This window comes from Lytechinus variegatus, chromosome 8, assembly GCF_018143015.1.
Source record: "Lytechinus variegatus isolate NC3 chromosome 8, Lvar_3.0, whole genome shotgun sequence".
NCBI classification, from domain to species: Eukaryota; Metazoa; Echinodermata; class Echinoidea; order Temnopleuroida; family Toxopneustidae; genus Lytechinus; species Lytechinus variegatus.
The window spans coordinates 11,360,330-11,375,512 of NC_054747.1; the positions used below are offsets into that span (position 1 = coordinate 11,360,330).

Genomic DNA, 15,183 nt, shown 5'->3' on the forward strand with positions numbered 1-15,183 from the left:
TCTTTCAGCTTCTGGCCCATGCGTGCACGTACTTGGCCCGTGGAAGTGCAGGGAAATTGTTGTCATGCTTGTTGTGTGTGCTGAATATAAGAAAATGAAAGGACACAAAAACTGGCTCAAAGTCTCAAATTTTTATCAAAGACTCTACATCATATATAAATATTAATTAAAGCCAAGTCAAGTTCCGTCTGTTTGTGACTGTTGGTTACTCAGCTGCAGTGGAGTATCTAAGAGTCACAAACACAACAAAAAAACCATGCATACCCATGAAACAGGATTATAATATTAGGGGCGGATAAGTTAAAGCAAGAAAATCAAGATTTCAGGCTCGGTAATCTTATTTCTATAGTCCTACTTGATTGAAAATATCTTATGAAATGACAAGGAAGTGACTTAAAGGAAATTAAGTTCTTAAACTGGTTGATTGTCTAAGCCTTTGACTCTGTGAATTTCTAATTTTTTTGGTCCGCCGCTCTGGAAGAAATTGTACCGGTGACAGGCATCATTGTAAAATGTAAAATGACAAGACATTTGTGAAGATCAATCACTTACTTAAAACATTAAAATGTTTTCTATGGTTACGTAGATTCAAATCAAAGTCGGTGTCCTTTTCCTCCGTTTTCTGTTAGTTTGTTTTTGTTTCCACATCAAAAACTTATTTTCACTGTAGATTACCATTTGGAGAGACTGTGCTATTCTAGTACATGTAGTTTCTCTTTCAGGGAGATTCACCCTAACCCTCCGCCTTGAAATTATTGACAAGCTTGGTAATATGAGAAATTACAGAGCATCTTCCTATTTACAGTAATTGTGATATTCTGAATTCATTTGTAGATTCACGCAGAGACAATCATTCTTGGCAAAATACACAAGAAAATGTAAAAGCTATCAAAGGGGAAGTTCACCCTGATGAATAATTGGTTGTAATAAGAAACAAAAAAAAATTGAGAAATATATTCAGTGAAGGTTTGATAAATATCATTAAAGAACAGAGATTTTTTTAGAATATGATTTTATGACATCACAGACGATATGAATTGGCCAAAATGCAATTTTTTCAAAAATTGAAAGTGATTTTTTTATTTTTGCGGTGGATATTTCCTCAGACACATCATTTCATAGCCCCTTCTACTAGAATTTACCATAACGCAAATCTGTGTGTGAGACACAGTGTTATTTGTGAATGTTGATATGCCAGGGCTAGCAATGGAAATTCATCCATTTAGAGTGCCAATATCCTACAATGATATACCAAGAGAGTCAGAAAAAAACTTTAACATTTAAAAAAAATCACCAATTTAATGAAAAAGCATGTCCGGAAAACATAACTCTCATCTCATATAGATGTATGTCCTGAAAGAGCATCTACTCCATCATAATTTCAGATACAATTTTTATGTGGTATATGTTTAACCTTCGATAATTAAGAGGTATTCTTTGTTGTGATGTAAAATTCTATTTGCACCAAAAGCATGAATGCAATGCTCTGGAGAAGATACTCTTTCTGGACATACATCTATGAGAATTATGTTTTCTGGTCATGATTTTTCATTTAATTGGCCACAGAATCTTGCCGTAAATAATAAACTTTTAAACTGACCTTTATGGTTCCGCTGGTCTTCAGTCTTTTTCTTCTTTAGAAGCTCTGCCATAGCAGATCTGTCAGCTTTCCCAACCTGCAACCAAAAATGGAAATAAAATATGAACAGATATGGTATATGTTAAGAATTTTTAAAATTAAAATTTAATGTAGCCCCCCCTCCCCTGCTCAACATTTTTCAAGACCATCCAGCTACGATTTTTTGGGGTGACTGCGCCGCGCCACTCACATTTAAGTCTCGCATATCTTCTGAGTTCAAATTTGCGACACCTGGGTACGCGGTCATGTGCAAATCCAATGCAATTCTGTATCTAGACTAGGAATCCAGACAAAATTCATAAGTGTATCATTATTTTTAGTTTTTCTAATGAATTTTCTTTTATTGAAGTAGTACCACCAATACTTTCCAATTCCATCAATTTTTTTTTTCAAGTAGAAATTTAAGAGCAATTTTTTGAATCACCACTGGCAGCGATATCAAGTTATGTATAAGTCATTTTTTTTTTTTTGCAAATCACAGAATAAAGTCTGGCCTGCTTCAGGTAAACACTTACATGTATCACTTTGGACTAAATTTCCTGGCTAGTATGCTTCAAAATTTCCTGATCCATGCACGTCTCAAAAATTTAAGTTGAATGTAAAGTTTCAACGTACCCTCTTTCTCACATCTTTTTTTGAGGTTGAAGCCTCATCCTCCATGTCCTCATCTGTGGCATCAGACTCATCCATAGCCTCATCTACTCTGGTTGCGGTGTTTAGGAACTCCTTCTCTTTCTTTAGTACATCAGCTTTTTTCTGTAAGGGACAGGCACATTAAGGACAGACATAAATAATCAGAGTAATTTCAAAGAGCCATTTATGAAATGCATTGTAAAAATGGGGTTTTAGCATTATTAGAATTATTACTACAGAGTATAGACAAGTTATCAAATCAGAATTCAGACACCAGTTTTTAAGTTATAGACGTAAATAATTTTATCTGAATTCTGTACACACAACTATTTTGAGTTGTAGACATATTTTTCAGTAGATCTAAATAAGATAATTATTATTTAAAAACTAGTAAGAATCTTTCACATCATTAAATTTGTCCCCAAATTTGTTAATTAGCCGATGTAATGCTAATCCAGTCTAGCCAGGAGGCTTCTAGAGAGTAAAAATCATTTACTAACGTAACTTACTCTCATACGAAGCCAGGGCTTCTATTGTATACATGTGCATGTAGGCAGCCAAAACCTGAAACTTTTGCCCTCGAGATTTCTACTTTCTCTCTAAAAGATCTAGCCCTAAATCATGTACCTGGGATACAACTTCATTTCCGACATTTCTATGCTATGGATTTTATTTTTAGACAAGAATTCATTAAAAAAATGAAAAATTGTCATGAAAAAAAAGAGACTTGCCCGATGTTTACACCGCCATCTTGTTTTCTATTGTTCTTCACCCACGATACGGACGCTTGAGTCGCGTAACGTGGGTGAGAGTAGCCAGGCGGCTTCTAGAGAGTAAAAATCATTTACTAACGTAAGGTTACTCTCATACGAAGCCAGGTCTTCCTTCTCATAGACGCGTGCGTCGGGTAACGTTGGCGAAGAACAATAGGAAGTAAGATGGCGGCGTAAACATCGGGCAAGTCTCTTCCGTCTTTTCACAATATTTCTCTCATTTTTTTTTGATGAATTCTTGTTCAAAAATAACGAGAGCGTAGAAATGTCGGAAATGAAGTTTTTTCAATGTACATGATTTAGGCCTAGATCTTTTCTATTAAGGAAAGTAGAAATCTTGGGGGTGAAAGTTTCAGGTGGTTTGGCTTCCGTCGTGTGGGTCAATGAGAAGGAAGACCTGGCTTCGGATGAGAGTAACCTTACGTTAGTAACTGATTTTTACTCTCTAGAACTAGAAGCCGCCTGGCTAGGTGAGAGTAAGGCCGTGTTTATGCTTCCACTTTTCAGGCCAGAATCAGCATTTCCAAACGTGATTAGTCCAAAACACGGTTGCGTCCATGCTTACTTTCATTTAAACGCTGTTTCAAAACGCCGATCGTAAACTCACAAAAAGGTGCGTTTGTAAACGTTGTTTGACCAGAATCAGGCTTTCTGGGGAAGTATAAACAGAACCACGATCATAAACGTGTTTAAATGACGTCATTTGGTACATGCTTCCGGTGAGATGAAAATCCGCGGGCAAATACAGTCGTATTGCTCCTTGTTATCTCTACGTAAAAACAACAATCGGAAAAAAAAACTTTTGAAAAAAGGCGCGCCCAATTTGACCTCGCTTTACGATGCGAAGCCAGCTGGAGATCATGATATGCTCTGAAAAGTTAAGCATAAACAGCACTCCCAGAACCACGTTTACGATCGGCGTTTTGAATCGACGTTTGAAATCGCTGATTCTGTCCTCGCAATGGAAGCATAAACACACCATAAGATACGTTAGTATTAGTCTTGAGGACGCAATGATGATGATTTTTTTTAGATATGTCATATACTTCTTCATCATTGACGTCTTGACACTCTCTCCATAGTGTCTTAAGCGAAGGACCAAAACAAAGATGGATTTCCCTAGAAAATCCATCTTTTTAAACCAAAATCACAAGAATTCTATTCATTCTTACATCTTCCTACGCCTAATGCGTAGGAAGTTTTTAAATATTATTATAAAATATAAAAAAAAAACATGTAAACAATGGAAATACAATAGGGTCGACCCTTGAACCGCTTATGTATGACGTACTTCCGGAAAGCAATCCCGTCTTAACAAGTTAGAGATGAAAATTCTTATTTAACAAATCATTAACTAACCCATTCATTATAAATAATTCATATTAATATATATAAATAATTTATGATCACGAAATAAATTTTAAGATTTGTTGAATAAGAATTTTCATCTCTAATTTCTATCTCTAAATTTTATATTTTTATATAATAATATTTAACACCTCCCTACGCATTAGGCGTAGGAAGGTGTAAGAATGAATAGAATTAATAGAATTCTTGTGATTTTGGTTTAAAAAGATGGATTTTCTAGGGAAATCCATCTTTGTTTTGGTCCTTCGCTTAAGACACTATGGAGAGAGTGTCAAGACGTCAATGATGAAGAAGTATATGACATATCTAAAAAAAATCATCATCATTGCTTCCTCAAGACTACGTTTAGTATTAGTAAATGATTTTTTACTCTTTAGAAGCCTCCTGGCTAGTAGAAAAGATGGAAAGAGCTTACGGCCGTGTTTATGTCGCCATCTTGATTTCGTTGTCTTTCGCTTGGCGACAGCACGCAAATCGCGCGATTCGTTTTTTTATGAATTCTTCTTTAAAAATGAAATCAATATCGCAGAAATGTTACACCCGGTAATCTACTTCACTTGGAAAATAAGTTGAACCCCATGACAGGTAGGCCTACATGTTTTAGGGCTAGATTTAGAGGGAAAGTAGAAATCTCGGGGGCGAAAGTTTCAGGTTTTGTACCAGTACGTGGGTGAATATAGCTCGTGATCCCAGGCGTCAGTGGGGAGTAACCCTACGACTACGTAGAGTACTATGTAATGTAGAGCTAAATTCATAGTAACTCAGGCCATGCGCCAGGAAACTCCCGCCCGCGTAGCGGGCGGGAGTTCCCTGGGTTAAATTAAATCATGACTTTCAGTTTCAGACGCCTCCAGGCTAGTCGAGCACCACATAGCCTATAGATCTATATACATACATGACATACGGTTCTTCGGCAATTACCCCTGGACAAAGGGAGAGCATAAATAATTACATATTAGGTACAAATCAGGATATAATAATGTATATTTACCACTGGCCACTAACACCTTGGCCTTCCACATCCCAGCCAATGTTTCGGCCGTTTCTCTCCGGGGTTCCGGACTCCACCAGGCCCTCAAACTTCGGGTCCACCAAGTTGACCGACATCTTTTTGTTTGTTACAAAATCGCTAGAAGTAACAGTTCCTTGTTTCCACCCAGTGTACTAAGACGCACATGGTTGATATCCTTATCAATTCAAGAAGATTAAGACAAAGTGCAGTAAGATCAGATTCTAACGGGCGTAAATATTGGATTGTTGTTCGATTGCTCAAGTCGAACAAGCAATGAGATGCACTAAAAAACAAGACGGGATGCATTCATTCATGCATCCAGTCATACAATGAATAAATATAAAGCCAACTCACCGCAAGACTTGTCCAACGGATGAATAAGCAAAACAGTAAAACGTAGTAAAACACAGCAACAATATCAATGGGTTTCCCAAAAGGTCCTCTGTAGTACATCTGCCGGGGTTCCCAGAAGATGGCGATGCCGCCGTAGCCCCCACCGCATGGCACCAAATCCTGGCCTCTGATTGGTCCCTGCCAGTGGTGTCCGGGCTGCTGATTGGCCGTCTCCAATAGAGCTGCGCCCGGCACTCTTCTGGGTCCTCCACGAGGTCTCCATGGTAGAAGAGGATGGGAGCAGACGACAAGGACTCAGTAGCTGAAAACGCCAAAATCGGCCTGGCCGTTTTCACTACACTGCTCCCTTCCCAATTTTTTGAGGATCGATACGGGGATCTCTGTAGAGGCGCTCAAACTCAGGATGAGCAAGACCATCAGGACCCAACAAAAGTCCCTCAGCCATGGCTACACCCCTGAGGAATGCCTTCGACCCATATCCGAACCTAGTCGAACCAGAACTACCATGAACTCCAACAGCCAGCGTACCTGAACCTACTCACTCAGCACCCACGCTTGAACATTCAGTCCTCGCTAAGGTATCTGCTGAGAAGAGCGTACCCACAGTCTGGCAGAATAGAAGCCATGTCCTTCCATCCAGACTGGAAGCCAAGGTTAACCCAACCTAGCTCTCACCGTCTATAAACCTCCCACGGGCTGCAAAATATGCCATGCCAACCCTCCGGGTAAATCCATCGCCAAGTGCTTGGATACAAATCCTACGCACCATTAACCCTTCTAGAACACCCTGAACTTGAGCAAGGCTCTGAGCAGTGCAAAACGCACCTACTCGGACGGCATAGAGCCATGCACATCAACCCATCTAAAGAACAGGGATGGCGCTCATGTTCTAGATGCTCCCGACGAGTTACTCCCAAATCATATTCTCCACTACTAGCTAGTGAAGCTGTAAGTTTCAGACTTACACACTTCATTCTAGCATGATCGGACACTAGAGAGACTAGTCGCTTACAGCTATTCCTTCCATAGAGAACCCTAGCCTATAACAAGCTCAGAGCAATGCTATTAGCAATTCGGTACCACACCACCAAAGCAGGGCTACCAGCCTTTAGCAACTGCAGTGCTCGGAGATCATAACATACACATTCGGGTATCCATGACAATTTTTTTTTTCTTTTTATTGGAAAGAACATTCCTCGCGAACCAATCTCGAACATGTCCATCGTACGGCTGCACAATCCAGCTGCCAACCGTACCTCAAGAAATATCCTCCTTGACTATCGTGACCTTGGCAGAGAAGAACTCTTCTTGCCAGCCACTGCCACAGTCAGAGAAGACAGAAGCGAAACATGAAATATAATACCCGGTTCCCCAGGGTATATACTCAAATTACTTTCAAATCATCCACTTCTGGCACAGCATCTAGTGAGGGCATGCAGCTACTAAAAGCCAGCGCCGCTCATAATCTAGAACACTACGTATCCAGGTCAGCTAACACAGCTAACATCCAAATAGCATACAAAAGGATGCATCTCATCTCATAAGTACACAACCAGGAGACAGAAGAAGCTCAAGGCATACTGCTCAGCATCACACCAGGAGTCAGGTAAAACGTTCACCTTACACTTCTCCTTGTGATGCCAGCCTCTAAATTCAGACGACTGCTATTCCTGCAAATCGTACAGTCTCCTGGCATTGTCATTCGCCGTAACGACCACCTCCGCGAAAGTCTCCCCTCGTCTAATAGCTATCTCCTGGGCGAGCTCACCTAGATACATAGGCGTGTTTCCCGCCATGTATCGCTCCGGCTTGAAATAGGGAGCGTCTGTCTCCAGAAGCAGCCTTTTGATAGGGACATCCCTCAGCGCCTCATCCTGGGGACCAGTGAACATCCACACCTTCCCAGTAAAGCCAAAGTACGCTTCGGGAAATGCATCAGACCACGCTCTGCGCTCCTCTTTAATGAGTGTGCAGCAATGGAGGTGAATCCTCTGTTGGCGGGAACAATGTTCGACTAACAAGCGGCGGACATCCCGACTGACAGCAGTAGCACACGGATCTCCAGAGGACCCACAGAGGTGTAAAATCAACACCTTATTGCCTATTGGCATCCCCAAAATTTGGATCAGCATGTTAATCTGCTGCTGCCATGTCGTGTCTGGAATGGAGAAGTCCAGGCCCAGCTCAGAGACACCACAAATCCGCTGGCTGGCCAATAACGACCGCAATCTGTTCATAGTCCCCATCGTCACTTGATCCGCCTTCTTGGGATGGATACCGACTGCAACTCCCCAACTGGGATCCTCTGGATACCAAATCCTTCCCCACCGCTGGGGGTCGCAATAATTCAGTATCCCTCCAGTCACTCGCACCGGCTTCAAGGGTAGCCGCCCTGGACAAGCTCTAAGGGCACTGGCCCCACGCTTCCCCAGACGTTTCTCTATCCTATCCAGGTGGAGATGACTGTCGATGATAAGTGGGAGTCTATCTTTCTCAAACTCCACCGGCGCTAGGCTAAGTCGCCCCGCGCGACTAACTCCAGTCTCAACAGACTGTGTTGACCTGACAGGAGAGGGTGAAGCAATAGGAGAATCATCTCCCTGCCACTCAACCTCTTGGCTCGACGGTTCCGCCGATGTAGCAAATGCCTCCTCGGCGTCCACCGGAACCTCGGGCACTCCTGTGACCGTTGGCTCGACAGCCTCAACCTGACTCACTGAAAGGGTCTGGGAGTCTTCGAGTTCTTCAACCGAGATTACACGAACCACTTCCACCCTCTGGAAGGATTCGACAATCTCAGTTTTCACAGCAGGCTTGGGCGAAACAGCTCCCAAACCCGGGAAACCGTCTGCCAAACTCAGCCTGTGCTTCCTCTCCGGGGAGGGTTGGGCAATCGTAGGCGCTGCCATTCTGTGAGGGAGGTAGTGACCCAGCCCTCTCGTGACAGCAGGTGGCCTCACCGCCCCGGGAGCAGTCGGTTGAAATGGAATACCCGTTCCAATGAACCCCTGTTCAAACGCCGAACGATGGAAGCCTACTGAGGGGTTGATCAGTAACTCCCTCAGATGCTCCTCAGGTGTTGGAGCTGACAAACTTGGCGCAGATGTTCTACCTAGTGTAGATCCAGCAGAGGGGAAGTTCATTTGGGAGTTTACAGGCAACTCCTCAGAACATTCACCAGGCTTCAGATCCGGGACTGGAGATTCACCTTGCACTTCCATAGGGATCTCTAACAGTTCCTCCGGAACCGACTCCACCAGCGGAGGGAGCGAACTAGTCTCATCTTAAGCGTCCGCTTCCTCTAGCTTACCAGCTGCAGCTTCCAACGTGTCCGGCTGAATGACGGGCGTGGGAATCTCCTGCGTATCAGGCCTACCAGCCGCCGCAGGAATCTCACGGGGATCCGGCCTACCTGCAGCTGCGGGAGCTTCGCGCCTGGCTGGCCCACTGGCAGCCGCGGGAACTTCGCGCATGGCCGGCCTACCGGCAGCTGCAGGAACTTCGCGCACATCCTCCCTACCAGCAGCTGCAGGAACTTCACGCCAATAAGGCCTACCAGCCGCTGAAGGAGCTTCGCGCGTGCTTAAGCTTCCCAGCCTCTGTATTCGGTCTCGGTCCTCACGTCTCAGCCTTCCCATGAGGAAACCCAGGACTCTCCAGTGAAGGAGGGCAGCCCAGGAACTCAATGGACGCAAGCCAATTGGAACCGAGCATTCCCAGCCCCGATTCCTCGCGAAGGCGACCATCTCAGTCTGTCCTCGCGGCGTGAGTATCCCGACTGGGTCCGGACGCTCCTGGTCGACAAACCGACACAACGCATCCAAGGACCTCGTACCAATGAGACAGAGGGAGGTCTCTCTCAGCACTTTCTCCCGCAAACCACTTAGTTCAGGGCGGGGGTTAATGCTAGTCCGATGCTCCTGAAAGCATTCTGGCAAGTGAGAATACACATGCCATTTCAGCTTCCCAGCAATAGCCCCGCAACCTGGCATTGGGCAGGGCTTCTTATTGAAGCGGCCCCTCTTAGAAGGTACTTCTTGGGTCGAGGCCTCAGGAGGCACAGAGGAGAACCCAGCATGAGTCTTTCCTCTACCACCGGTTGGCCCGCCACGGTTGCGGCTACTAGAGCGGTTCCGTTTCCGGGACCCCTTCTTAGCCTTATCCGAACCAGAAGTGGTTGGGTGGGCATGTTCGCCCGTCCCAACTGACGACCGCCTAGGGGCTTGTCCTGGAGGTGGCCGGGCAAACTCGCCTCGCCTTTCCTCCCGAGGACTCCTCCCCTCCGCATTTGAAGCTCGACGTGGGCGATCGCCCGGCCTGGCTTCTGGTGCTTTACTCCGAGTGGGAGCGGTAGGAGTTGGGCGAGCATCTTCGCTCTGCCTTACTCCCGCCACGCCACTCTGAGTCGAAACGTTGGGAGTTGGGCGAGCATCCTCGCTCTGCCTTCCTCCTGATGTTTCCCCTTGAGTGGGAGCGCTAGAAGTCGGTTGGGCATTTGCGCCCTCCCTGACTGATGGCTCACCCCTCTGGGTGGGAGCACTACTAGTCGGTTGGGTATGTGTGCCCTCCCTGACTATTGGCTCACCTCTATTAGCAGGTGCTCTGTAGGTGGGGCGAGCACTTCCGCTCTGCCCAGCACCTGAGCCACTACTTCGCGCATATGCTGGGGCTGAGCGAACATTAACGTTCCGCTCATCTCCCGCTGGTAACTTCTACTCTGAGGCTGACCAGAGGTAGGGCGATTGGCGGTAGCCTGCCCCCCCTGTGGCTTGCTGCCAGACATGGGCTTCTTCTTGCGTCTTCCACCACGAGAACGCTTGCCATGCCTAGCCTGCCCAGAGCTCGAAGCCCCAGCCGGCTGGCGGAAAGTCCCGCTTGCCGCCGTTCCAGCAGGCGGGTTGGCTGGGTGAACTCCCTCACCTCGCCTTCCTGCCGCTACGTTGGCAGAGCTGGTCGACTGTCCGCCTGTCGACGTTCTGGGTGATGCGGGCGGGCAAGACGTTCCGCCCCGCCTACCAGCCGCAACGTCCGCATAAGAGGCCGACTGGCGAAACTCCTCGCTCCGTCTACCTCTATTGCCCTGATAGGGTCTTGGAGCCGGGATCTCCGAACCCGGGATCCAGTACTCCTCATCCCTATCCAGAGGAATAGACCACGCGTCCATTCCCTCCTGTGGGACATTGCGGTGCCCCTCTATATTGGGGACATTTAGCAACACCCATTCGCGATCTTTGAAGGTGCTGCGGATCAACCAATATTGGAGGCAGATAATCCACCTCCAGTCCCTACGCCTAAATGCGAAGCCGTGTTGTTTAACGGCCAAGCACTCAAAGGCCATAGTGGACATTTTGGTCGCCGAGCGACAAACAAATGAAGGGTGGAGCAGGAAACCAGCATCCGTGGCCTCCCACACCCTTCTTCTCACTTGCTCCTCATAGTCCTCCTCTTCCTGGGGTTGTCTTCGTCCTTTACGTCTAGGCATCTCCAGATCTGAAATACAAACAGAGGGGAAAAAACCATTAGAATCTGGAAACAATCTCCCTCTATTCTATATTTCAAAACCCCGTGACCCCTTTACTGAGACCCAAATATCCCTGGAAGGCTGGATTAGAATTATTTTGTAAAAAACTCTTTACAAAATATTTCTGGAAGTAAAGGAGCAAATTTCCCTAAGTCCTAGATAAACATCCCGGACAATGGTACTCTTCATCCACTCCCAACATCTCGCCTTCCTCCTCGGACATCCCTATACAATGACCGTGGAACCATTCTTCGCATTTATCACACTGGATCATAAACTTTCCTCCCCAGGGCTTCCTGCAAAGGCAATACACCTCCTCTTGCCTATGCGTCTTCCCTTTCTTTTTCGGGGGAATAGTCCGATCTCTGTATGGTTTCATGCGGTCATGGTTTACTGTCAGTCTGACATTCTTATATTCCACGCGGTACAAGAATGGAGACAGTCTTTCCACAATCACTGCTGGACCTTTCCAGGGAGGGCAAAGTTTCTTGCACTTCCCCTTCAACTGAGCAGTGTCCAACAAGTATACCCGGTCACCTACCTCATACTTCCTCTGGAACACCTTCATGTCATAGTCCTTTTTCTGTCTCTTTTGAGTCTCTTTCAGATGGGACCTGGCCAGCGAGTGTACATCGGCTAATGTCTTACGCAGACTTGCACAGTACGCCTCGCTTTCCACTGGCTGTGCTGCTTGCGGCAACGGGAACAGTAGATCAGCCGGTTGGGTTACTTCCCTTCCAAGCATCAACCTGTTGGGAGTAAATCCGGTGCTCCTATTCACCGTTGATCGTATAGCTCCTGCGATTTGTGGGACGACTTCATCCCAATTTCGCTGGTTCTTGCCTACGAAACAACGCACTGCATCCATCAGCGTCCGGTTGAATCGCTCCACCTGACCATTAGCCGATGGACGATAAGCCGTTGTTCTTGCCTTATGTATTTGTAACATCTTACACAGGCTTGTAAACAACCGGCTCTCGAAATTGCGGCCTTGGTCGGTGAAGATCTGCAGAGGACACCCAAAACGGCTGAAGAAATGGTCCACCGCTGCTCGGGCTGTCACCTCCGCAGTCTGTGAAGGCAAAAGTATGCACTCCACCCATTTCGTGAATTGATCAACCATTACCAGGATATTCTCGTTCCCATTCGCCGTTTTTGGCAGGGGACCCAAGAAATCCAAATGCACCCTTTCCATTGGGTAACCTGCATGATAGCTGATCATAGGGTTCCTCCCGTGTCTGGCAGACTTCTTGCATTGGTTACAGGTTGGACATTTGCGAATATAGTCACTCACATCCCTCCCCATGCCATACCAGAAGAACCGCCTCTTCATCTTGGAGATCACCCTAACGTTGCCGGCGTGCCCCGCAGAGGGCAGATCATGGTTAAGTCTAACCAACTCCTCCCTCATAGAGTGGGGAATGAGAAGTAAATCTCCTTCGCCCTTGTCCTGGCAAATTACCCCATTCTGCAGGTGAAAGGTATCCTTGTTGATCCACAGGTTTTTCTGCTCGGGACTCCATAACATCATAGCTCCCTCGCTAGGTTCTTTACCTGTGGCTAACCATTCCCGTAATGGAAGGAACTCCAGATCTTTCTCCTGCTCTTCTTTCAATCTCCCGGCTGGAAGTGTTTCTGGCTCCTCAATCACCTGGGATATTTTCTGCTCCTCGGTGATTTGTTCGGAACCCTCAACTACCTTTTCCGACCGAAGATCAGGGTCTGATTTCACCACCATGTGTGTTGTCCAAATCCCTGACTCAAGGTTTTGGCCCATGGTGTTTCCCCGTCCTCCTGTGACTGATGCCAAGGGAACTACGTCATCCACCTCTTCTACAAACGGAGCCCAGTTCTTGTGAGCCTTCTCACAGTAGGGGCAACCACCACAGGGAAGATCTTCTAGCTTGAATCCTAGCCGGAATTCTTCACAGAAGGGCTCAGTGTCGGGAACTCGGGACAACGCGTCCGCATTCCCGTGCTGCTTCCCCGGGCGGTGTATCACCTTCATCTGATACTGACTTAACTCTTCCAGCCATCGGGCTATTTGCCCTTGAGGATGCTTGAAGTTCATCAGCCAGATGAGACTACTGTGGTCTGTGCGCACCAGAAACGAGCTACCTAAAAGGTAGTGGCGGTACTGCCGGGTGAACTTCACCACTGCTAATAGTTCTCTCCTTGTCACACAGTACCTTCTCTGCTCAGGAGACAATGATATGCTTCCATAAGCCACTACTCTCTCTTGTCCATCCTGAACTTGGAGTAGCTCAGCGCCAATAGCTTCATTCGAAGCATCAGTGTCCAGGATGAATGTATCTTGCAAGTTGGGCATGGTCAACACTGGGGCGGAGGTAAGCAGCTCCTTTATAGAGTCGAATGCCTCCTGTTGTTCAGGTCCCCAGTGGAACATGTTTTTCCCAGTGATCTTGTACAGAGGAACGGCCGCAGCTGCGTAGTTCTTGATAAAGGTCCTGTGATAATTCACTAACCCCAAGAATCTCTCCACTTGCTTAGTGTTCCGCGGTGCTGGCCAATTCCTCACTGCTTCTATCTGATCTGGTTTCAGAGAGATCTTATTTTCTCCTACATTCCGGCCCAGGAACTCTACCTCGCGCCGGAACAGTTCACACTTCTTAGGCTTCAGCTTCAACTTGAAGCTTCTAAACCTTTGTAAGACCTCCCTGAGGTTGTTCATGTGATCCTCAAACGACTTTCCCAGAACTACCACATCATCCAGAAAGGCTAGGACTATGTCCCAATTCAAACCTCTCAGGATTAAGTCCATGGCCCGTGAGAAAGTCGCGGGGGCGTTGCACAATCCAAAACCCATCCTCACAAATTCGTACAACCCGTACTTTGTGGTAAAAGCGGTTTTTTTGCGATCCTCCTCCGCTATTTGAACTTGCCAATATGCGGAGTTGGCATCAAGCTTGGAAAACCAACGTGTCCCCGAAAGGGTATCCAAACACTCCTCGATATTTGGGAGTGGATACACATCTTTCTGCGTGATCTGATTGAGTCCTCGGTAATCCACACACCAGCGGACTCCTCCATCTCTCTTCCGTACCAACACAGGTGCCGACGCCCACTCCGATTGTGAAGGCTGAATAACGCCAGCCTCCTTCATTCGTTTCAGCACTGTCTTTTCTTCTTCTGCGAAACGCATTGGCGTTCTTCGCATCTTGTGCTTCACCGGGGCTGATGTACCTGTATCTATCTTGTGCTCAATAGCTGTAAATTCTCCTAAATCGAAGTCATGACGGGCAAACGCATCTCCGAACTCCACCAGGATGCTGCTAAGTTCAGCTTTCTGTTCAGAGTTCAGGAGCTCCGAAGATCGGTCATACAGATCTCGTAAATGTTCCGGCACCCCTTCCGCCACGTCCTCTGTCAGGCAGTTGACTCTAGGTCCCAGCTTCTGAGGCGCAGACTGTGGCCTGGTTTCATCATCTCCTTTTGGAGGAGAAGATGGCACCTGAGCCACCGTCACTGCCTCGAAAACGCGGCCTATTATCTTGTTGCCCTCCAGGTGGACTACTCTGTCGGTTGGGTTCAGAACATACAGCTGAATGTGCGTCCCTCCATCATGTAACGACCTAGGTGCTAGAGCGGGTAATACAGATGATGGCTCAAAAACACCAGCCTTCATCCTCTGGTCTATTACTCCTGTGACACGCTTCAGTGTGTTGGGTGAGATGGTGATCCGGTGCGAGGTGCTAACTTTGGCCACTCGTCCACCATTCCAACCATCTCCGACCTCCATTGGTATTCGCTCTTCCCCCATAAGCAGCTCCTTACTACTTATAAGGATATCGATTGAATGCCTCTCAAGGAAGTCTAGTCCCAACAGCATGTCATCTACTATTGGGGCTGTGTAGATCTCACC

The 15,183-nt window shown here is 46.6% G+C and overlaps 1 protein-coding gene across 1 annotated transcript; it reads right to left on the reverse strand.

Moving 5' to 3' along the window:
* Positions 1–6,733: 6,733 nt before the first annotated feature.
* On the reverse strand, positions 6,734–9,036 carry LOC121419978. The gene has a single exon (XM_041614487.1). The coding sequence runs from the start codon at positions 8,998–9,000 to the stop codon at positions 7,444–7,446; it is 1,557 nt and encodes a 518-aa protein (XP_041470421.1). The 5' UTR covers positions 9,001–9,036; the 3' UTR covers positions 6,734–7,443.
* Between the last annotated feature and the right edge of the window lie 6,147 nt (positions 9,037–15,183).